General features: G+C 33.3%; 3 protein-coding genes and 1 long non-coding RNA gene across 4 annotated transcripts; 1 reads left to right on the forward strand and 3 right to left on the reverse strand.

The window, feature by feature from the left end:
- Positions 1-429: 429 nt before the first annotated feature.
- Positions 430-5,923, reverse strand: LOC146897132 (seed linoleate 9S-lipoxygenase-like). The gene is made up of 9 exons (XM_085738665.1): positions 5,621-5,923; positions 3,682-3,968; positions 3,315-3,555; positions 2,900-3,220; positions 2,609-2,694; positions 2,400-2,507; positions 2,004-2,305; positions 1,572-1,835; positions 430-1,362 (listed from the first exon to the last, which is right to left on the reverse strand). The coding sequence occupies exons 1-9, from the start codon at positions 5,850-5,852 to the stop codon at positions 609-611; spliced, it is 2,595 nt and encodes an 864-aa protein (XP_085594791.1). The 5' UTR covers positions 5,853-5,923; the 3' UTR covers positions 430-608.
- A 496-nt stretch (positions 5,924-6,419) lies between these two features.
- LOC146897133 (uncharacterized) lies at positions 6,420-6,844 on the forward strand. Its single transcript, XR_015023938.1, has 2 exons — positions 6,420-6,556; positions 6,656-6,844. It is a non-coding gene; the product is annotated as an uncharacterized LOC146897133 (long non-coding RNA).
- Positions 6,845-7,041: 197 nt separating this feature from the next.
- On the reverse strand, positions 7,042-11,080 carry LOC146897134 (seed linoleate 9S-lipoxygenase-like). The gene is made up of 9 exons (XM_085738664.1): positions 10,777-11,080; positions 10,131-10,417; positions 9,697-9,937; positions 9,283-9,603; positions 9,068-9,153; positions 8,859-8,966; positions 8,463-8,764; positions 8,111-8,374; positions 7,042-8,012 (listed from the first exon to the last, which is right to left on the reverse strand). Exons 1-9 carry the CDS (start codon positions 11,009-11,011, stop codon positions 7,259-7,261), a joined length of 2,598 nt encoding a protein of 865 aa, XP_085594790.1. The 5' UTR covers positions 11,012-11,080; the 3' UTR covers positions 7,042-7,258.
- Positions 11,081-18,161: 7,081 nt separating this feature from the next.
- LOC146897135 (uncharacterized) lies at positions 18,162-20,953 on the reverse strand. The gene is made up of 4 exons (XM_085738666.1): positions 20,227-20,953; positions 19,705-20,044; positions 19,136-19,232; positions 18,162-18,913 (listed from the first exon to the last, which is right to left on the reverse strand). The coding sequence occupies exons 1-4, from the start codon at positions 20,718-20,720 to the stop codon at positions 18,405-18,407; spliced, it is 1,440 nt and encodes a 479-aa protein (XP_085594792.1). The 5' UTR covers positions 20,721-20,953; the 3' UTR covers positions 18,162-18,404.
- Between the last annotated feature and the right edge of the window lie 3,744 nt (positions 20,954-24,697).

Here is a 24,697-nt window from a genome sequence, read left to right on the forward strand (position 1 = left end):
ATTTAGTGATAAAAGTAAAATTATTCTTTTCTTTATGATTTAACTCTTTAATTTGATTTTTTCAATAGTAGAAGAATTTGACAAGTGCAACAATGAGACTCCATCATTTCAATTGTGGGATGGAGAAAATATGAAAACCGGACATTGACTGTGGGGAAGGAGAATAGAAGACTATATATGTGGTTGAAAATCCAAGTACAAAAAGCATTTGATGGAGCATCTTGGATGATTTTTGATCGACTGCAGAAAGCAAAAAAAAATATACCAAGTGTTTATAACTAGTACTAAAATAATTTTCAAACAATATTATTTACTACGTACCAATTAAATGAATCTTTATATAACTTTTTAATTTTATTTTTTAAGCAAAACACTTTGTACTGAACACACTTTACCATATGTGAAAGTGGAATACATAGTGCAAAGCAATAGTGGAAATTGAACACACTTTATTATATGTGAATAAGAGCTCCCAAATACAGCAGTGATGTTGTAGTAATAGTAACGCAGACATAGAGACAATAATTATACATAAACCTAATCATCACATTGATGTTATTGGAAAGCAAAAGTGCACAATAGATAAGAAATCCACACACAATTTTTTTCTAAATAGAGATACTGTTGGGAATTCCTCTGAATGTTAAACCTTCTTCGCTCGAACGAAGGAGCAAAGTGTAGGGCAATTGCACTGGTCCGGTGCGGTTTCTCAAACTAGACTCATTGTTCCTCTTGGTAATTTTCCCTTCAATTTCAGCTAGTTTGCTTCCAAACTTTTGGAAGGCTTGAACTGCCCTTGTATCAGATGTCCAAAACTTGTTATTATTCTCTCCAAGATACACTTCATCGGACGCATGTCTTGACAATATCTCAATCACAGAAAGATCAACAAGGGTTTGGTACTTTGGTGTAATAGTTCTCAAATATGCCTTTTGAGGACTTTTTACCATCTCATCGTATTCCGGTGTTCCTGGCTCCGGAATAAATCTTCTACTAATTGTTGGACGGTTCAGGATATATCCTCCGTAAGGATATTGTCCGAAGTTAACAGCTGCATGAAGAGCCGAAGCAGTCCATATAATAATGGAGCAAGATTGAACCAAGTCTTGAACAGTTTGCATCTTTGGCCACCATGGCTTGTCTTTCAAGTCACCATGACCCTTTTCTACAGCTTCCTTCCACCATTTTTGAATTTCAGTGTCTATTTGCACTGCCTCGTCTGTTGGGTAGTATAAGGAGACATAGTCTTGGACCCATGCCTTAATAGCATCCCATATTTCTAGTCCATCAACTGCATAAGGGTAGTCCTCTATCACAAGACGAAGGCCATGAGGGGAAGATGGATCCTCAACAGCTAATCCTCTGGATCAGACAAACAATTTTTTATCAATACCAATTAACAAGTTTGTCATAACTTTTTACAAGTAATATACATTTACTTGAGAATGTATGGTTTAATAGAACTTTTGAATTAAATTATTTAAACACATTTTATCATTAGGGGGGGGGGGGGAATCTTGATCTTTATCTGTCGAAATTATATGTTCTCATGAGTCTTGGTGGAAAATTACCTCTTGATAAGATCAGCTGGTAATGCTTGATCAGTGAAAACCCAATTCTTGTAAACTGCAGAAGAAATCTCAATGGAATTTGGTCCAGGACAAAATGTTTGTTCTATAATTCCGCCAGCATTGATTAGAGCTTGTCGAGCAAGTCCATTGATATTTATTGTGTCACGGTAATGGGGGAATAAAAGCTTATAAATTGGGTGAAGCACACTTAGATGTCTATTTGTTGCTATGATGAATGGTTCCATCACTGCATGAGTATTCAACCTGCAATGTCATAAATTTTTTCATTAATAATCGTGGCATACATTATCTCTTGGCCAATGCAGGCGTAGCATGCAGAGTATGTAACTATATCTGCATCGGCCAAGGGTTATGTATTATATAGAAACAGAATGAATTTATTTTGTAGATATAGCTATGAAGAATTCATACCAATGGCTCATGAGTTGATGATAGCATGAGTCATTTACAATGACATGAGCCTTTGCCAACATCCAAATTGTACTTTCGACACCTTCGTGTGCAGGCAAGAATACTTTGCTTTCAGCACCATATTGGACCCCATTTGAGTGTGGCAAACTTAATTCGATGGCTAATGGCTTCAAAGTCCCATCATCTTGCAAGAACAAAATTGTCCTTGTAGCGTAAGCTTTTGCACTTAAATTTATCCTCTCCAAATATGGCATGAATGCATCATGGTAATCTAAGAGGAATAATCTCTTTCCATTAAGTGCCTGTTCCACAAATTTAATTTCAATCACATTATTTCATAAATTTGATTTATTTACAAGCCAATGACTTTTAATTGAAACTTATTGATATAATTACCTCTTCTACTGTGATATCACCAAGATTAGTCTCTAAGTGTTCTTTTGTTATTGTACTGTTTTGATCACCATAGACAGTGGCATCTAATGTGCTTTTTGGTGGGAACTCCTGTTATATCAAAAAATAATTTATACAAAGAAATATGTGAAAATTTGAACATTGATAACAAAATATTTCGATACATTAAGAATAATACATTTCGTACTTACTTGAAGAAGACGAATCACATTAGGATTTACACCAGCAAGCATCTCTCTTCCAAATTCTTCATCAGTATTCCATGCAGACTTGCTAACTACACAAAACAATAAAGAAAATAATGTGAAATTTGATTAATCTAAAAAACATCAGTTTACAAATAATGTGACAATAATGATCACTTTACGACTGTCTCCTGAGAAAAAACACGAGTTTTATGTTGTTTGATATGCTAATACTATAATATGTGAATGTTACGAACATGTTAACTATAGGTGGTTTGATTAAGATGAATAAAGTACCTCTAATTACTTGAGGTGGTGGAAACTTAAGGGCTTGTTCACCATCTGTGCGGAGGATTTCCTTAAGGGCTGGCAAGGGGCTAATTTGGCTGAGTATATCTGTAGGAAGCTTAATTCCACCTTCGAAAAGTCCACGCACTTCATCGAAGCTATCGAACTCGTTCGGGGTGAAATTCAGATCAAAAATTACAGATTGTAACAAAGGCAAGACGTCCTGTGACAATGACTTTATTCCATACATAAGGAAATCTGATGACTTCAAGTGACCAAAATTTTCATCTCTTGGAACATAAATCACACCCGGTTTCTCACTCTTAGGATCTGTTAAGAATCATATAACATAAAACCAATGAGAACGTTCCTATAAAATGGACACATTAATTTCATTAACGGCTATTTTTTGTAGTGAACTAACCTTTTCTAGTTGGTTTTCTACCACTTCTAACCCTACGAGGGTATGGATGGGTGCTAGATCCTCCAAGGATTGGACGAACAAGGGCGTCGCCACCATCTGGATTTCCGAGATCATTATAAACATCATAATCGTATATCCTATCCCATTCTTTGCGTTCTCCAGTTCCATCTCCTCTTAGATTCTGCAACTCTTCTTCTCTAAAGTGATTTAATGGAGCCGGTGTTTGACTTGGAAGATACGCCTGTGATTTTTTCATATGATTTTTTTAATGAAAAATGTTAGTAATTAATTATTATATTAATTTTTTTATAGGATTACGATCATATAAACATATTTAACCCTTGTTAATTTAAAATTCAAAGCTTACATCATTGGTGAAGAAGATGCGATTGTTTTTGTAACTTTTGAAGTTGTAAACCCATGAGTTACAATCAAATTGAACACTTCCACGGTTAGGAATATCTTCAAGGGTCACCCTAACAAGGAAGAACTCAGCTTGTGTGTAATTTCTTATGTAAAATGCTCCAGGAATTCCAAAATTAGCATCATATTCAAAGAAAATACTGAATGCATCTTGTCTTGCTCCCAAAGTTGGTAACTGAGGAAGATGTTTGCTCAAAAATGTTTCCTTTCCAACTAGTCCCTTTCCACTTGCTACAAAATTAAAAATAACAGAGATAAAATTATTTCGAAAAATAAATATTTTTATTGGTAGAATATAATATCCAATAAATAATTATAAACATGATCTCGTGATCTAATAATAATCACTAAAAAAGGGACAGTTGTAAGTAAATAATATAGTCTATTAATGTCAAATTCAAGAACATCTAGACCATAAAGAAAATGAATACATCATGATCTGCCACTTGTTTATGTTCAATTAGTGGAAAAACAATGACAAGGTACCAATTATATTCTTTTTGGTAGGGAAGGTAACAATTATATAATCTAACGTGTCAGCACTTATTTACCCAAAATATTATATTATTGTTTTATTTTTATATTATGCTCCCACAATATATACATTTTAATAATGCTCAGGTGTATTGGAGTTTGGTTGAATATCTACATGTCATTTAATCATGGGTGTGTTTGGTTTGGAAGAGAAGTTGTGAAGAGAGAAATAGGTGAGAGAGAGTGAGAAGAGAGAAATATGTGAGAAATAAAGTAAATTTGATGTGTTGTTTGTTATAAGAGAGAGATGAGAGAAATAGAAGAGAGAGAAGTGTTGATTATTTATAAAAGTACTAAAATGACCCTACAATAAAGTGAATAGATTGAGAATATAATATTTTAATGCAAGGGCAATATTGGAACAACAAAGTGAATAGTCTTCTCTCTCCCCTTTCTTCTCTATTGTGAGGAGAAACCAAAAATTGATGGGTCCCACTACTTTTTAATCTCTCTTCCCTATTTCTCTTCATTCCAAACAAGAGAAAGTTGCTCTCTCTTCCCTCTTTCTCTCTTCTCTCTTTCTCTCTTCCTTATTTCTCTTCCTTATTTTTATATTTAGTCATTTCATAATAAATAATAAATTTAAATTTTGATTTAGCTAGTTTTGCATACAAATACTAATATCTAACTAAACTTTAAGGTACTAACAATTCTCATATTTTTTTCTCTTAAAAAAACAATTCTCCTAAAAAGTTTAGCGGTGAAACATCTACAACCTTAATGTTGAAAAATAAGGAACTGCAAGTTTAGATCTGTACATCAACATTATCAGATGTTTATGAATTTTTCACAATCTCAGATATACTTATAAGATAAACTAATTGGTTCCTCAATATTTTTTAACTATTTCTTTTGTAGAGAAATTTTGTTTTTATTTTTTATCATCTTCAAAATTTAATAAAATATTAGTTATTATTTTGTCCATAAAACTCTTAACTATCGATTTTAGAGAAAGAAATGCGTAGAATAAGATAATAAATAGTTTTTCTACAAAACAGATGATAAAGAGTTAAAATTATCATAGGAAGATAAATTATATTATTGGCATGGAACGTAGAGAATAATAATTTTTATATGATTACGTTGTTAGTAATAATCAACCGTGAATACAATTATCAAAAAAGAAAAAATCATATAAAAATTATTTATGCATTGTCCTTACCAACTGAGCTAAGCTCACGAGGACAGTTAGCTAGCATATTGAATAAATGTGTGGAGATTCCAAAAACACATAAAGTTAAATATGTCTCTCTATAGGTTTAGATAGATTACGAAAGATAGTGAATCAGTTTGAATAATTGAAGTATTATTTTTGGAACAACTTGAATAATTGAAGATAGAGAACAAACCATCAGTCTTTGTAGCACTAATCAACTGCATAGAGACATTACGGCCTAAGAAGGCAGTGGCAGTATCAACAACTCCACCAACAATGCTGGTGACTCCTCCGATCAAATTTCCGGCAGCGTCGAGGACACCGCCTTTACCGATGGACGTTATGGCGTTGAAGTCCAAAACATTTTTGGGCATCAACACCACAGTGCCCTTGATTTTTTGGCCCTTGTCAAAGATGCCCAACATGTTTGCTAACTCTTTTTGGATCAACAAATTAAGACTAGATATTTGATGTAGTTGAGTAGAGAAAGAAGCTTGGTTTGGTTTATGATGAATGCAATGTATTTATAGATGGAAGATTATACATACACGCGCTGCAATGAATTTTTTAATCAGAAGCTGTTTCATACGTGCCAAACGTGGAATATAAAATATGAATTAATCATAACAATGATATTTTTTATTTTAACAACAATACGGTAGGTATGAAAGTATTCACAAGATCAATAATTTAAGTGGAGAAAATCTGTTGGACACCCAAACAAAGTAGCTCTCTTATTCTAATTGAGTTTTTCTTTTTTTGTATATGTAAGAGAAAGAGGTCAAATCTTTAATGTGTATCAATCCATTTAGACTAGGACCAATCAATTATAGGTGAGATTGATGAATTTTTTTTAATAAGATTATGTTATCATTCATTTATCATGGTCGACTTTAATACTTTTTTTGGGTCAAGTAGCACAATGATCCGAAATCTCATAGCAGCTCACTCCCCGGATGTGGATGGAACCGATTTCTTCTCCACATTGGGAGGAGACACCGATCAAGGACCTCTGGTCCATCCAAAAACCCTTGATTACCAGTTGGCACCTCCAGAAGCACAACATCTCCAACTCTCGTAGTCAGTACCTTTCTCGCGCTGATTGCGAGGTAGAATACCTACTTCACATGTGAGTATCACTTCTTTCTTCAAAATGCCACAATTTTATATTGATTTCAATTAAAATATCAATTTCAAATTTCCTTTCGACAATTAATATAATGTGTAGGTTGAAAGAAACTTGCAAAGGGAGCTTTAAGTTAGTAAAAAGACATGGCAAACATGAAGCATAGAAGTTAATTCATTTCTTTTGCTATTAATTGGGGGTTTGTTCTCCTCCATGCAGAGTAGTTCATTTCCATTTAGTAAACTTGCCTAATAGATTATACATCTGCTCAATAAATTAAACATTTCACTAGTTGTTGATCAAATGATGTATCTTTGTTAACAATAATATCATTTCTTTTTACTTTTTGCTGTTGCTTTTCTTCATTTTTATACCGAATCATTTTGTTCTTATATTCATCTTCACGCGTTTGTTTCTTGCTCTGCAAGTCTAAACTTGAAACAGTAAACCTATTAACTAAGAACCCCGTAAGAATCTAATGTCCTAGATTAATCATCAAGTTCATGTGTGTTGAAGAGATATATTTCCCTATCAACAAACACATCATTATATTCGAATGAAAACACCCAAATACAATAGTAGTACACACATAGAAACAACAATTATAAACAGACAATCATCACATTCACATCGATGTACATCGATGTTATTGGAAAGCAAAAACGCACAATAGATAAGAAATCCACACACACTTTTTTTTTCTTTCTAAATAGAGATACTGTTGGGAATTCCTCTAAAAGTTAAACCTTCTTCACTTGAACGAAGGAGCAAAGTGTAGGGCAATTCAACTGGTCCAGTGCGGTTTTTCAAACTAGAATCTTTGTTCCTCCCGTTGATTTTCCCTTCAATTTCAGATAATTTGCTTCCAAACTTTTGGAAGGCCTGTACTGCCCTTGTATCCGATGTCCAAAACTTGTCATTCCTCTCTCCGAGGTACACCTCATCAGAAGCATGTCTTGACAATATCTCAATCACAGAAAGATCAATAAGCGTCTGAAACTTTGGTGTAATAGTTCTCAAATACGCCTTTTGAGGACTTTTCACCATCTCATCATATTCTGGAGTTCCTGGCTCCGGAATGAATCTCCTACTAAGAGTTGGACGGTTCAGGATATATCCTCCATAAGGATATTGTCCAAAGTTAACTGCTGCATGAAGAGCTGAAGCAGTCCATATGATAATGGAGCAAGATTGAACCAAGTCTTGAAGTGTTTGCATCTTAGGCCACCATGGCTTGTCTTTCAAGTCACCATGACCCTTTTCTACAGCTTCCTTCCACCAAGTTTGTAGTTCAGTGTCCTTTTGCACTACTTCATCTGTTGGATAATATAAGGAGACATAGTCTTGGACCCATGCCTTAATAGCATCCCATATTTCTAGTCCATCAACAGCATAAGGGTAGTCTTCTAACACAAGACGAAGTCCATGGGGGGAAGACGGGTCCTCAACAGCTAGTCCCCTGAATCAAGAAGACAAGATTATTGTTTCCAGTATTGACTTGGAATCTTAATCTATATTCATTGAAATTAGATGGTCTAAATCGTGGTCGAAAAATACCTCTTGATAAGATCAGCTGGTAATGCTTGGTCGGTGAAAACCCAATCCTTGTAAACTATTGAAGAAATCTCGACTGAATTTGGTCCTGGCAAAAATGTTTGCTCTATAATGCCACCAGCATTGATTAGAGATTGTCGAGCAAGTCCATTGATATTTATTGTATCACGGAAATGAGGAAATAAAAGTTTATTAATTGGGTGAAGAACACTTAGATGCCTATTTGTTGCTATGATGAATGGTTCAACCACTGCATGAGTATTTAACCTGCAACCCCATTTTTTATATTAATAATCATGTCATACAATGTATATACTAAAGTTATTTTTTAGATATGACTAAGAATAGTTCATACCAATGGCTCATGAGTTGATGATAGCATGAGTCATTTACAATGACATGAGCCTTTGCCAATAGCCAAATTGTACTTTCAACACCTTGGTCAGCAGGCAAGTATACTTTGCTTTCAGAACCATATTGGACCCCATTTGAGTGTGGCAAACTTAATTCAATTGCTATTGGTTTCAAGGTCCCATCATCTTTCAAGAACAAGATTGTTCTTGTGGCATAAGCCTTTGCATTTATGTTTATCCTCTCCAAATATGGCATGAATGCATCATGGTAATCTAAGAGGAATAATCTCTTTCCATTAAGTGCCTGTTCCAAAAATTTAATTTCAATCACATTATTTCATAAATTTGTTTTATGTAAAAGCCAATGACTTTTAATTTGAACATATTTTTATCATTACCTCTTCTACTGTGATTTCACCAAGGTTAGTCTCTAAGTGTTCTTTTGTTATTGTACTATTTTGATCACCATAGACAGTGGTATCTAGTGTGCTTTTTGGTGGAAACTCCTGGCATATCAAAGAATAATTGCATAGAAATATATAAGCATTGGGCTATTGACAACAAAATACATATTTTAGCAGATACTAAGAATACATTTGGTACTTACTTGAAGAAGGCGAATCACATTAGGATTTACACCAGCAACCATCTCTCTTCCAAATTCTTCATCAGTCATCCATGCAGACTTGCTAACTGCTCAAAATAATTGTCAAATTGGATTAATTCAAAAATGCATGATACTAATAGAGTATACAAGCTGCTAATATATGCATGAAAGGAACTTGTTAGCTATAATTGAATCGATTTGGATGAACGAGGTACCTTTGATTACATGAGGTGGTGGAAACTTGAGGACTTGTTCACCATCGGTGCGAAAGATTTCTTTAAGGGCTGGTAAGGGACTAATTTGACTAAGTATATCTGTAGGAAGCTTAATTCCACCTTCGAAAAGATCACGTACTTCATCGAAGCTATCGAACTCATTTGGTGTGAAATTGAGGTCAAAAATCACTGATTTAAACAAAGGTATGACATTTTGAGACAGTGATTTTATTCCATACATAAGGAAGTCAGATGACTTCAAATGACCAAAATTTTCATCTCTTGGAACATAAATCACACCCGGTTTCTCACTCTTAGGATCTGTTAAGAATAAAAATAACATAAAACCAATTAGAACGTTCCTACAAAATGGACACATTAAATTCACTAACCGCTATACGGTTGTAAACTAACCTTTTCTGGTTGGTTTTCTACCACTTCTAACCCTGCGAGGGTAGGGATAAGTGCTAGATCCCCCAAGGACTGGTCGGACAAGTGCGTCACCACCATCTGGATTTCCCAAATCATTATAAACATCATAATCATAAACCCTATCCGATTCTTTGCGCTCTCCAGTTCCATCTCCTCTTAGAGTCTGCAACTCTTCTTCTCTATAATGATTTAATGGAGCCGGTGTTTGACTTGGAAGATACGTCTGTAACAAATTAAATTTTTTATTTTATTTTCTCATTTACCTAATGATATTTACACATAATATTTTGAAACCAATATTTTTATAATTTATCAAGAAATGTGTAATTTTTTTTTAGGTAAAAAATATAAGTTTCCTAAACTCTCCTACAATCATATAAACATATTTAATCCTTAATTTAAAATCTAAAGCTTACATCATTGGTGAAGAAGATGCGGTCTTTTTTGTAACTTTTGAAGTTGTAGACCCATGAGTTACAAATAAACTGAACCGATTCACGGTTAGGAATATCTTCAAGAGTCACACTAACAAGGAAAAACTCAGCTTGTGTATAATTTCTTATGTAAAATGCTCCAGGAATTCCAAAATTAGCATCATATTCAAAGAAAATACTGAATGCATCTTGTCTTGCTCCCAAAGTTGGTAACTGAGGAAGATGTTTGCTCAAAAATGTTTCCTTTCCAACTAGACCCTTTCCATTTGCTACAAAATTAAAAACGAGCCCATAATTTAAACATAATCACTAGAAAAGGGACACTTGTATATAATATAGTACTATAGTATATATATTGTCAAATTCACATATTTCAAGACCAAAAAGAAATTAAGTACATCACATATCTGCCACTTGTTTTTCTTCAATTAGTGAAAAAATTATTCTTGACTGGGAAGTTAATGGATAGAATAATTTTTGCATGATAGTATTCACGGTTAATTATTACTAATTTTTTGGTCATTTATCTAGCTAGTATATTGAATATTGGTTAATAATTATGTCACGGTTAATTTTTTTCTTTTTTCTTTTGTAATAGTTTGAAAATTTGAAGATGTAGAGAACAAACCATCAGTCTTAGTAGCACTTATCAACTGCATAGAGACGTTACGGCCTAAGAAAGCAGTGGCAGTGTCCACAACTCCGCCAACAATGCCGGTGACTCCTCCGATGATATTTCCGGCGGTGTCAATAACACCGCCTTTACCGACGGACGTTATGGCATTGAAATCCAAAACATTTTTGGGCATCAACACCACAGTCCCCTTGATTTTTTGGCCCTTGTTGTTTAAGATGCCAAACATCTTTGCTTACTCTTTTTTATCAAACAAATTAACACTAGATATTTGATGTAGTAGTAGAGAATGAAGCTTGGAGTAGTAGGAGAAAGCCAATGGTATTTATAGATGGAAGATAATGTATCCACGCTCTACCACATATATTTTTTTAATTGGAAGATAAGCTCCACGTGCCAAACGCGAAATACTATAAAAACTTAATTGTACTGTTATTCTTTAGATTATGAGATATCTTTTATAAATATATGATATGATAAAATTTCTTTCTGTTTGGCTTTGGATAAAAGTCTTATTATGTTATGAAAAAAAAAGTGTTCCTTTCTTTTTGCTTTTAGGGGTAAATAAACTAGTATTTTCCATTGAGATGATTTTCTTTTTCTTTTTTTTAAGTTAAAGAGAATTTCATTAATAAGTTCATTAATAAATCAGAAGTCAAGACTGCAGAAATATAAGGTGGTGTCTCTTGATCTATATACACTCTGGATTATGAATAGGGTATTGAGTTAAATAATGGGCAGCTTGGTTAGCATCACGCCTAACATGCAAGAAACTTAAACTACGAAAAAAAATATTAAAATTAATGCAATCTCCAATAATAGATCCAACATGGTCGAGATATTGTTGATGAGTGTTCGACGCCTATACCACATTGGAATCATCAGATTCCGCTATAAGATTCAAAAAAGGCATGTCTTTTGCAAATTTCAACCCCTTCCGCATAGCTAAAGCTTCTACTACCTCTGAATCTAGTAATGAAAAGACTTGCCACTAGCAGCAATGACAACACCTTCATTATTTCTCACAACAACACTAATACCCCATTTACCCCCCTCTATCGGACATGTTGCGTCAACATTTGGCTTATAGCAACCACTAACAGGGGGTGTCTAGTGAACATCAGATATGGGTAAGTTAGGACCTCCATTTAACATTTCCATCAACATTATACGAGCACTATTAAAATTAACAATGGATCTTTGTGTCTTTTGTACAGTGGCAGCCACATCAATTTCAGTCCCTTCAAAACATTTTTTATTTCTAGTGCACCATATTTCATAACACAAAGCCATCACATTAACTATAATATCCTCATTTGCATCAATAATATTTTTTTCAATCACTCTTGAGAAAATTAATTAATTGTACTTTCACTCTTCAACTGTACTTTGACAAAAAATATAAATCCTTTTTGTTTGGCTTTGGATAAATTTCCTATTATAATAAGAAACTCCTGATCCTATCATTTTGCATTTTTGGAGTAAATACACTATATTTTCCTTTGAGATGAAATGTCCTATTTATACCTTGATGTTTTTCTTTTTACAGAATATTGATCTTGAGGTACAAAGCTTATCTCTCATCCATAAATTAGCAACTTAAGATTGTGTTTGGATGAGGTAATTAGGAAATTTTATATAATTTAAAATTATAGGCAATTCAAATGATTCAATAAAATTTCCTTCATTTCTAAATATTATTGTTTAGATGGAGTAATAAAAAATTTCATTGTCATCATTTTTGAGCAAATTTTATAAATTTTAATTTTTTTGGGCCAAATATGAAAATTGAAATTAGGGGTAAATTTGCATATTTCAAAAAAAAAAAAATAGGGGTGAATTTGTAATTTCCAAAAAAGAGAGTTAATTTGCAAATTTTTGGAAATTTATTGGGGTCAATTTGAAAATTTTGGAAAAAATTAGGAGTCCAAAATACAAAATTTGAAAAATTATACGAATGAAGAAGTTTGAAATTTCTAGCTTTTAAGTGTCATTTTAACTTATCTAAATTTAATTTGAACAAAATAATTCATAAATTTTCATCAATTTGAAATTTCTTCAAATTATCATCCAAACAATGGAATTCACCTAAAAGATTTGAATTACCTCAAAACATTAGATTATCTCAAAACATTCCCCCGTCCAAATACATTATAAATGTAATGTGATAACAGAATATGTTTGGACACGATTAGATTCTTTACCTTTCATGCGAGAAAAATAGAGTAACTTTAGACAACATTTGTATAAAACATATGAGAGATAGTGATGTTAAAAATTGAGGGACGAAGATGTGAGAGAAAACAATCAAGAGAGAAAGATAGAAAGATAGGTAGAAAAATGGAAGATAGAGAATCCTTGCTAAAATTTAGACATCCCTATGCTTTCAACGTCTCGAATTTTTTTATATCTCTTTATATCACATTATCAACATATCATATTTATTGTATAACATTCTCTCTCTATTCATTTCTCACTCAATATGTATGTGTGTCCATCCTTAAAAAAAAATGTATGTGTGTCCATGAAATATTTTTTTAAAAGAAAAGTTAATGAATGTTTTACACTTAAAGAGTCTCACATCGGATAACAGTTGACTTGACAATGTATTTATAAGTGGAGAAAATCATCACCTCACAAGTTGGTTTTGTGCGGTTGTGTTATGTCCAACCACGATTTCTAAGATGGTATCAAAACCTGCTCCAAGATCATTTGTGCCACCTTCTATTAGGTTTTCGCTATCATGTCACCCATCAATTATATCTACGCTCTAGATGTCCAGTCTTAGGCGTGCGGGGTTGTTAAAGAGTCCCACATCAGGTATGACATGGTTTGACAATGTGTTTATAAGTGGGGGTAATCCTCATCTCACAAACCGGTTTTGTGCGGTTATGTTAGGCTCAACCACGATTTTTATGATTATATCAGAGCCTCTTCCAAGATTCGTTGTGCCAAACGTTCTCAGGTTTTCTCTATCGAGCCACCCATAATTTATATCCACGCTCCATATGTCTAGTCTTGGGCGTGCGGTGTTGTTAAATAGTCCCACGTTGGATAGGAGATTGTCTAACAATGTGTTTATAAGTGGAGGCAATCTTTGTAACTCCCGAGGCTGACAAGGACGGGGAGTGGTCGTCGGTGCACAAGGCATGACAGTGAGCGGCTCCTAAAAGCATCTAGGCGAATTGAATCACATCAGAATGAGAGGGATTCTGAGAGTGTGCAGGTGTGTGACTGGATGGTTGAAAGGAGACTTATAAGAAGAATTGTTTGGTACTACCTATACCAACAAGATGTATCTTCCTTTTGGTAGTCATTTCATAAGAACTCCGCTGTCAGGTGTGCTTGACTTTGAGCAATTTTGACATGGGTGACATTTTGGGAAGTTTCCCAAAAAGCTCCACCTATGTCTAGTCTTGGGCGTGCGGTGTTGTTAAATAGTCTCACGTTGGATAGGAGATTGTCTAACAATGTGTTTATAAGTGAGGGCAATCTTTGTAACTCCCGAGGCTGAAAAGGACGGGGAGTGGTCGTCGGTGCACAAGGCATGACAGTGAGCGGCTCCTAGAAGCATCTAGGCGAATTGAATCACATCAGAATGAGAGGGATTCTGAGAGTGTGCAGGTGTGTGACTGGATGGTTGAAAGGAGACTTATAAGAATTGTTTGGTACTACCTATACCAACAAGATGCATCTTCCTTTTGGTAGTCATTTCATAAGAACTTCGTTGTCAGGTGTGCTTGACTTTGAGCAATTTTGACATGGGTGACATTTTGGGAAGTTTCCCAAAAAGCATACGAGTGAGGACAAAACACACTAAAAAAACTAGTGCTGGTTTGTGGGGTCAATCGGCAATCCTGAAAGTCGTCTGAAATATTAAACTGGTATCATAGCATGTCGGTTTTGTGTGACTGTATTAGGCTCGACCTTGATTTCTAAGAGCACCCACCATTGAAAAAATTATCTACAACTTTAGTAAGACAGGGTCCATGGTTCCATTCCATATTTGTATTGGTTTGTGTTTAACTTAAGTGAGGAGTTGTCTCCTTGCTTGGGAGTAAGCGATCGTACCATTATTGTGATGAATCATAGCTATATGGGTTGCATGGTAGGTCCGTGTAGGGTAGCAGAGTTATGGCTTAAGATCTGTTTCATATTGATGGCCTTTTGCGCTTTGATTGCTCCAGTTTGATGCTCTCTTTTACAGTAAGTACGATTGTTTATGACAAATTAAAAATAAAAGGTACATCTTTATTCTTGGCTAATGGACAATTATTAAGAGGGCACAAGTATAAAATTTTTACCAATAAAATAAAGAGAGCAAATATAATTGCTAAGACTAACAATAATTTGTAACCAAAAAAAGATTAACAATAATTTGCATTGATAGTGGCAGTTAAATCAATACACTGACGGGAAAATAATGCAACCAGAGGCATTAAATGGAAAATGAACTATTCTACCAATACATATAATCATGCTGCTGCTTGACCTAAAAAATGAATATAAGTTGTAAAAGAAAAAAGAATATAATAATGCTGCTAGAAATATTTGACAGCTCTTTGCACTTTGATCGATTGGCATGTGGTGGATCAATAATGGATCATAATATGGCTTGTGGAACACATGGTGTTGTACTTTATAGGAGGCCATACAGGTAAGATTTTGATATGCAAATTAATCTGCATTTAAAAGAAAATTCGTATCAATGCCAACCCATATGAATATGGGTAGTAAATTCAATTTCCATATGGTAATTGATAAGATAAGATAACATTTTGCATCGTTGAGTTTGTTTTTTCTGCTTAATCCTATAGGTGTAAAAAGTAGATTATTTTCAGCTAAAAACTTAGATTATTTTTAGGTGTAAAAAGTAGTAAAAAAACTTCAGGGAAATTTAAACCAATCCTTTATACCTAAATTTGATTCATATATAAAGATTAGATTAAATTTTAGTTATTTTATAGTTAAATTTTAGATTACTAGAACCTCATTCATTGATTCTCATCGAAAAAACCTTTGATCTCTACAATGAAAATTCTAAATCTTAGTTCTTTATTAAGCCTTGGAAATCCACTACCTAAAGATGAGGTAGTCTCTAAAGGAACAAAGAAGTGTCTCACCGACATAACTCCATATTCTTGTGGTTTCTACGTTGGCTCGAACCATTAAGCCTGATTACCCCTTTCAACCAAATATTCCTAGGCTATTCTCATGTTTTGAACCTTTTGTCTAGACTTATATTTCTAGCAACAACATTTTGTCCTTTGGTCGATGCCTAATATCATTAAGGAGAGATTGGGTATGAATCCCTTTAACAAAAGAGAATAATGGAATTGTGAAAAGATTGATCCCAAAACAAATAAAGACTACTAACTCATGATGGTGACGAGCTACCTAATAAAATAGATAAAACAATAAAATGAAAACAAGAAAACTAATTGAAAACGAGTGCAGGATTAAGAGTTCTAGGTAAAATTTGGTGTGAAATTAAGGTTAGCCTTGTCCTGTTTATAGCCTAGCATTTCTAATTTTGTTCACCTTCAAAATTATATAGCTTAATTAGAAACAATTACAAGTGATCATCCAAATGTTCATGAGAAGAAACCACTAAATTTATTTCTTAAAGTTGTTATGATCGTAGGCACATTACGGCAGGTCGTAATAACTTTTGATATTTTACTTGTTTTGCTTCAATATTGGTAACGTTTTTGAAACGTTAATGTTTATGAATTTTGAAGTTTTGATGAGTTAATTCTCACTTCTTCATTGTTGAAAGAGCTATGCTATTTCAAGGGAATGAATTTATCACGAGCGGTTCGTGAATTCCCTTGAGCCGTTTGATTTGGCATTTGATGGAATACATGGGGGGTACAAAGTAAAGAGGTGGAGGGGAGATAAGTAACATGCAAGCATCGTGATTTGTCGGGATAAAAAAATTCGCTGGAAGTAGCAATTCCGTTGTTGAAAAGGGTCTTCAATGCCCTAGATCTTGGTTTGGTCAACAAGTCTTCAACCTATTTGAAGTGTTTACCATATTTTTGCACAATTCCTTCTTATTCCTCGTGCAATATATATATTATTCAAAAAATATAGTAAAATGCAAATAAAACTCAAATAAAAACATTAATTCATTAAACAAAACATAACTAAAATTATAGTAATGTATTGAGTTATCACTGGTATAGGTCCACGTATATATGTGGTGAAATGCTACAAACATCAAGTTAGAATCACTTTACAAACAAATTCTAATATGAACCACTTGCCCCATATGTTCCACCATGGATCGGATTTTACAAGGAATATTTGCCTTTAGATTGATCTTTTACCACAATAATATTATGCACTTCCTACACATGATTGCTCCTTGAAGTATCATTCTTTCTCATCCCCATCATCCACCTCTCTCCCGATTCTCTCTCTATCTCATAAACTAGAATATTTATAATTAATTTTTAAGAACCAATCTAAATTAATTATTCCATAATAGGGAAAAAAAATTAAGAAATATATAATTTATTTCTTTTTTTCTTTCTTATCCTTGATTTCAAGAACACATCATTTTCAAATTATTTATATATTTCCTCATATAAAAAATTAAAAAAATCTTAATGAAATTAATATTATAATTTATTTCCGGTCAAAATTAATTAAGGTATAAAATGATTTTACTGACTTACAATTTTTAATTACTTAAACATTAATTATCTTTGATTAGTTCTTTAATTAATTATCACTACCAAAAAAATGTCATTTACTTAATTAGTAAACTAATTAATTAATTATTAAAAATCAGAGATAGAGAATGATAGAATTAGTTACTGATCTCAACTATCCAATTTAATTAAATAAATGATCGAGACCGTATAATATTGAATTGACGATAACAATAATAGTAAAAGACATAATGAAAAACGACACAAAATTTAATAACAATAATAACTAAAATCGATGATTACAGATTCTGAATAATAAAGGTAATATCAGCTATAGCAAAACTCACTAACTATTGGTGCAAGAAATACTAACACACAAGATCATTAAAAGGGTCTTGCTAACAAGTGCGCTAAGGGCATTGTTTAAAAAACCCACAAAAGGAAATTATGTCTTGAAAATACAAGTCAAACACTTGTTAAAGTTATAATCGTACAATTTCCAATGCAAAAGTTGTTACTTTTAGATGCTTAAACAATGCCCTTAGGGCACTTGTTAGCATTTTCCTTAATTATATGATAAAAACCTTTGCATATTTTTTCTTATTCTTTAACGTGGGACATTTTTCCAACACTAATTTGAAGACATACTTCAACACGTTTAATTTTAGTCTCCAATTAACAAATCCGCATAGTATCATTATTGCAGCAAAACCAAATCCATGAAACGCAACTTGAGGATACTCGTATTTCACAAGCATTTGTACAACATTTTTTTTTTATGGTGCATTTGGACAACATTGATCTATGACTAGTATATAATAATAATATATCGTACATACATAAAAAAGACAGAACGATATATCATCATTAATCAACTTAGGCACATTTTTTCCTCTACATAATCCACCAACAAAACTCCAAAAAAAGTACCATATTGTTCTCTCTATTATTCATGTGATGACTTTATGAAATGCTGCATGCATTAGGATTTTCATCACTGAATAGTTGAGGACCCCGAGCAGGTTCAATCACATAAAGTGGATGATATTCATAAGAATACATCATTCTCTTCATTCCTTCTTCATCAATATAAACCACAGCACCACTCTCTTCTTTCTTGGTTTCTTCTTTGCTTTCTTCACCCCCCATTTCTTCTTTATTCTCACCCTCCTCTTCTTTCTTTGGTTCCTCTGTTGGTCTCTCTTCTTTCTTATTCTCTTCTGGCTTAGCTTCTTCTTCTGCTGCAGCTTTTTCACCTTCATTCTCTTCTGGCTTAGCTTCTTCTTCATCTGCAGGTTTTTCACCTTCTTTGTTTTCTTCTTCTTTCTTCTCTGGTTCAGGTTCTGGTTTAGGAACTATTTTTGCTTGTTTTTTGGTTTTTTTATAGACATAATCCACTAGCTTGTTTGCATCCATTGTTCCTGTCACAGTTACTTTCCTTGTGCTAAACTCTGCCACTGCAGTTTGAACTCCTACATTAACAATACAAGTTTTTACATTAATTAATGCAAATAAATTTTGTGAGTGCCACATTACACAGTCACCAACCAATTTGCTCAAAAGAATGCCACAATAAGAGGGATCATCATCAATTAATGCTGATTTGGCAATATGATGATGCAAAACATGAAAAGATGGACATGCCCAAATTATAAATAACAATTATATTGAAATCAAGAATAAACAAATTATACCTCTCATTTGGAGTATCTTTCTCTTGAGTTGTTCAGCACAAGCCTCACAATGCATGGTCACATTAAGTTCTACTGTTTCTGTTTCTGGTTCACTAACCTGAAACACCAACATTAATGTGAAGCACGGATACGGACACGGACACCGGATACGACACGGACACTGATACGTCGACACAGCTAATAATTTGAAAAAATCACATAATTCAGCGTAATTACAAGTGTTGGTTTCGTGTGTGTCCGGCACCGGGACACACCTAATCCGAGGAGTGTCCGTGCTTATCAACTTATTGAAATTTATCAATTAAATTATTTTGAAATGCTCTTTAGGATAATATAAAAAGAGTAATGATATTTTGACATCCATTTGATGACAACTTTGTTGACAACCTTGTTTTTCTCACTTCTTATTGGTCAAAAACAATGGAGAGAGAAAAAGAAAGAGAAAGGATAACAACATCATGTGAGTATGAGAGAGAAAGTTGTCTAAAAGTTGTTAAAAAATGGTTGTCAAAATATCATTTCTCATATAAAAATGGCGAGCAATAATTTTATTACAATAACTACTTTACCATGTTTTCTGAGATAACATTGTGAACATCTTTGTAGTCCCACAACCTGTTCCACTTTGTTGGTTCTTTGATTGATTTTTCTTTAACGATGCTCTTGCCAAGTTCTTTGAACAAATCATGCATACAAATTCTCCCCATCTCGCTGGTTATGAATGATTTATCAATCAGAGTTGTCTTCCGTACAACTCGAACATCATCATTTGAGTCCAAAATTAGAAAGTTTTCTAATTCTTCCATTTGTGAGTGCATCCCAACTATATCACCAGGTAAAGTTGCAGTTTTATTTCCCAATAAGCTTCTTACCTTTTTAATAATTTTTTCAATCTCTGCATATTGTGACCTAAAAGACCAGAGAATAGAAATTCCAAATCATCACATGAAAACCACGAACATAAATAACAAAGATTAATTGATAAAACAATTCAAGAACCAAAAATTAATTGAAAAGTTCATTGAAATTTTGTTAGTATAAACTTAAAAAGTGTTGATCAACTTGCGGCAAACATAGAAAATACTACTTACTTATCCTTCATATCCCAACCAGAGAGATTGGCTACTTGTGTTAGGGCTCCCCTCCATCTTTGCACTTTCTCTAAGTTTCCTTTGAATCTTTCTTCATGCTCAAGAAAGGGTTTTTCATATTCTCCGGTTTGCTTTCGTACCTCAGATGGACTCACATCATAGAAAATAGGTAGAACAGTTTGCCCTTGTACATGGATGCAATCAGCAATATTTGCCAATTCTTGCAAGCACCATGTGGAAGAAGCATAGTTTTTTGAGAAAATTACAATCAAGATATGAGATTCTTCAATAGCTTGTAGAAGCTCAGATGATATATTTCCCCCTTTTTCGAGGTTTATATCATCCCTGAAGACAACAATGCGATTTTTATGAAGAGCACCAAAAAGATGATCAGTGAAATTGTTGCGCGTGTCTTCGCCTCGGAAGCTCACAAACACATCATATTTCCATTTCCTCCTATGTGAAGAGACACTTTGGATGCTACTAAGAGTCATTGAAATTGTTAAAGCCACCCAAAACTAACTTGCTAGGATAATTGTATTTTGTTTGCACTGTTTTGCTATGAAACTAACTTTGCTAACTTTACATTGCAAGGAATGCTGCTTAAATAGTTATTGGAGTATTCGTATATTTGGGACTTTTCCAGGGTCTTTCTTGCCGCAGCTAAGCTTCCACCAACATTCGTATGCAACATCCTTGGAATTTCCCACTAACGTATTCTGGTTTCATCTTCCGCTACGTTTCAATGGTACGTTTATTATAGGACCCACTTGCATTGCAATTTGGATGTCGGTTGTTTTCAGCCAAAATGACAAATTGCAGCAAGACTTTGATGCTTCAAAAAATCTTGGGTCAACCGTAGATGGTTTTAGGTTAATGGGGTAATTATTGTTTTATGGTTAACTGCAGTTTTCTATTGATGTGATTTAATGTTTATTGATCAAGGGTGGTGTATTTAGTATTAGGTTAGTAGATGAGGCTTTTTTTCAACTGTACCACTACCACTGTTTTGAGATTATTCATACTGTTACCATTCTATTTTATGAGTTGGCATCATTTCCACCTAGTTGAAAGACACTGTGTTTTGACCTTTGGGAATGGAACACAATGAACAATGTGAAATTGGCTTTGTTTTTTCTCTACAACTTCTTTCATTGTTTTTCCTTTAATATTATTTTCTTCTTTGTTCTATTTTCTTTTTCTTTTTACGGTATAACAATGTTTCTATTATGAATAAAATTAATATGGTGTGCATGTCCATTTTTCAAAGGTTTTTTATGTTCCTTAGCTCCTATAAGTGAATGCATATATTCATTGTCATTGGCACTTAGTCTTATGACTCTTCATGTACTTGTAATTTCCCACGTTTGTGTCCTATATAAATAGGACTTATATTTCAATGTAAAGAACAAACTTGTGAAGAGAATAATACAAAAGTTTTCATCATCATCTCCTTATTTTTTTTTTAACGACTAAAATTTATTCACGTCGAGATTGTGCAAGACGCATAAAAGCTCGCGGCGGCAGCAGAGATACAAAGATACAAATAAACGCAGAAACTGCGCAGCCAAAAACCAGAAAAACACCCAGCCACACCACGCAGGGAGGGAGAAACCAGACCCAAAAAAAACCCCAACAGCTGAGAACAACAACCCCCAACAGCACAGTTCATCTTCTCATTTGATCTTGTGTTTTTAGTTTATTTAATAGCATTTTATCAGCACGAAGCTCTTTCTTTCATGATATTGTTTATTGTGTTGTATACTTTTGTTTATTTGATTGGACTAGAATTGAAGTGTGGCACTCTACAGTGTCCTTATCTCTTATTTGGAGCTTGTTAGATGAAGTCCAACCATTTGGTACTTAGTAGGTAGAAAGAGGCGTATGCAGCTTGATTGATTTAGTGATATATTACTTTATAGTACTAAAACCAATATATGGCATTTGTTTGTATGCTGTTTAATTGATTTTGTGTTTCATTTTCATCCCAACAAGGAAAACTTTTAGGTAATTATTTATAATGACGTGATATTGATTTTATACTTGTAATAGATTTTGAGATTAAATATTATCATATCTTTTGTTTAGTTAAATCCATTTTAAGGAAATTGGTCACTAAAATTTAACAATTGGTTTGCACTTGCTATAATTCTTTTCTTAAACTTTGTTTAGTTAACATATTAATGTTTTTCATTATAAAGAAATTTTGGAATAATTTAAATATGGAGCATCCCGGAAGGATTGCATAAAGAATGAATTATTCTTGATTATTATATAGATCATGGGAAGTATAGTTCCCGAAGACCTATTCCATTTTGTTAATATTGGAGCATCTCTGAAGGATCGCTCAAACAATAGATTTTCTTGACGATTGACTGTAAAGATTTAAGATATAGTTCCTGAAGAACTGAAATTCATTAGATTTTCAAGTAATGAATTTTCTTGATCATTAGTTTTTGAAGAACTAAAATTTAATATTAAAGCGTCCTTGAAGGATTGTGAAAATTATGATTTTTCTTGCTCATTGTTGATAAGATCTATTTGATCATAGTATAAGTACTACCAAAACAAATTAAAGAAAATTTATTTATGCCTCTTAAATGTGCTCCTGAAGTAGCTAAATTGACTATTGAGCGAAATTGAAAACATAATTCAAGAATGTTTTGAAAGATCAATCATTTTTGTGATTAAAATTAGAGTAGTTATTGATTATAATGGTGAAATCTCACATGATAAATTAAACTTTATTTCTAGACCAAATGATCCATACCATTTGTTTTGTATAATCGATGTTGTGTTTATGGTAACTTATAGTAGAAATTATCATTTATCTAAGCTTTGAGCATGTAAAAATAGTAAAATTATATTATTACGAAGCTCGAACAATCTGAGATGAATACGCAAAAATTCCCTTGGTTTCACCATTTCTATAACCTGGTGATAACCCTGAAATCGATGTAAATTCTTTTGAGATAGATGTCACGGAAATATTATAATGGAGTGAATTTTGCATCTAATGGAGCATATGCACTTGTTGAAACTTTCCAAGGGTAGGTATATCAATTATGTTCGCATTATAATTAGTGTTTTGCTTAATGCCACCTTTATCATATTCACTGCTTGTTTTGTATGCTTGTATGTGTGAGATAACCATTTTCTTTGAACTTTATCATGATTTATAGTTACAAACTTTATGATATTAAATCTTATTTTTATAGCTGAAATTTTACGACCTTTTATGTTAATTATACATAAATTTTGTTAAAAAAAAAAATTCTTTGACTTGGTTATCTTGAATATATTATGATGCGAAGAAAGAAAAAAATAGTTGTTTTTTCTATGGATATATCTTGAAGAGCCAAAAGCTTCTTGAAGCCTAATACCTTTTGTGCATTATTAATTCCCAAAGAAAGTTGATAATTTGAGGAAATGAGTGTCATTTTTGGGGATATTTGTGAATTAATACACACATAATGATCATAATGATCATGAGAATAGTTATGAATTTTTGTTTGTCATATTTATGAATTTCTTAAACAATTCATAATTAATTAGTCTCTCGTTTTAAAAACTACAAAATTCAGTGGCAGAGGTTTTTACAATGGTCTAACCATGCCTGCAAAAATAGGGATGTAAAGAATGTATTTCTATGTGGATGCTTTGCGTCTAATTGACCACACTGATAATATATTTATATTGGCATGAGTTGACTATAATCGATAACATAATGAATATTGTTAATTATAATATTAATACTAATAAAAGTTAATCAATGTTAGTTGACTAATTGATTCTTAACACTCCTCCTCAAGTTAAAGCTTCTATGCTTTTAGATTATTACAACAAAACATCATGATCTTTGACGAGAAAAGAAGGTATGATTAATTAGTGATTTATATATGAAAAATGAGTCACCACCGGATTGATCTCCATCGGTGGAAAGAAAAGTCGCCATTAATGTGATCTATACGTGGGAAGAGTCACCCCCTGAATGATCATCGTCAATGGAAGAAAAGTCACCACTAATATGCCATATATGTGGGATGAGTCACCACAAAAATGATTGTCGTCGGGGGAAAAAAAGTCACCACTACTATGATCAATATGTGGGAAGAGTCACCGCCGAAATGATTGTCGGTGGGACTAGTGTGCCGAGGCAGCTCCTGAGGTTTGATGTGCATGTGAGATCACTGTTGAGAGTGATCTCCTTGGGGTAGGTTGGTTTTAAGGAGGCGGTCATAATGATCTGATTGGTTGATAGAAAGGTCACCGAAGTCGACAATGACAGATAATTGTATCTGGCCAAAATTGGAAAAACAAAATGAAAGATGGTGTTGCCGGCGGCAAAAGCCGTTGTCGGCAGAGCTAATGAAGCACATAGACTGTTCACAAAATCTAGAACCTGCTCTGATACCATGTAAAGAATGTATTTATGTGTGAATGTCTGTGTCTAATTGACCACACTGATAAT

This window comes from Medicago sativa, chromosome 8, assembly GCF_051527215.1.
Source record: "Medicago sativa cultivar Bolivia chromosome 8, Bolivia_mono, whole genome shotgun sequence".
NCBI classification, from domain to species: domain Eukaryota; kingdom Viridiplantae; phylum Streptophyta; class Magnoliopsida; order Fabales; family Fabaceae; genus Medicago; species Medicago sativa.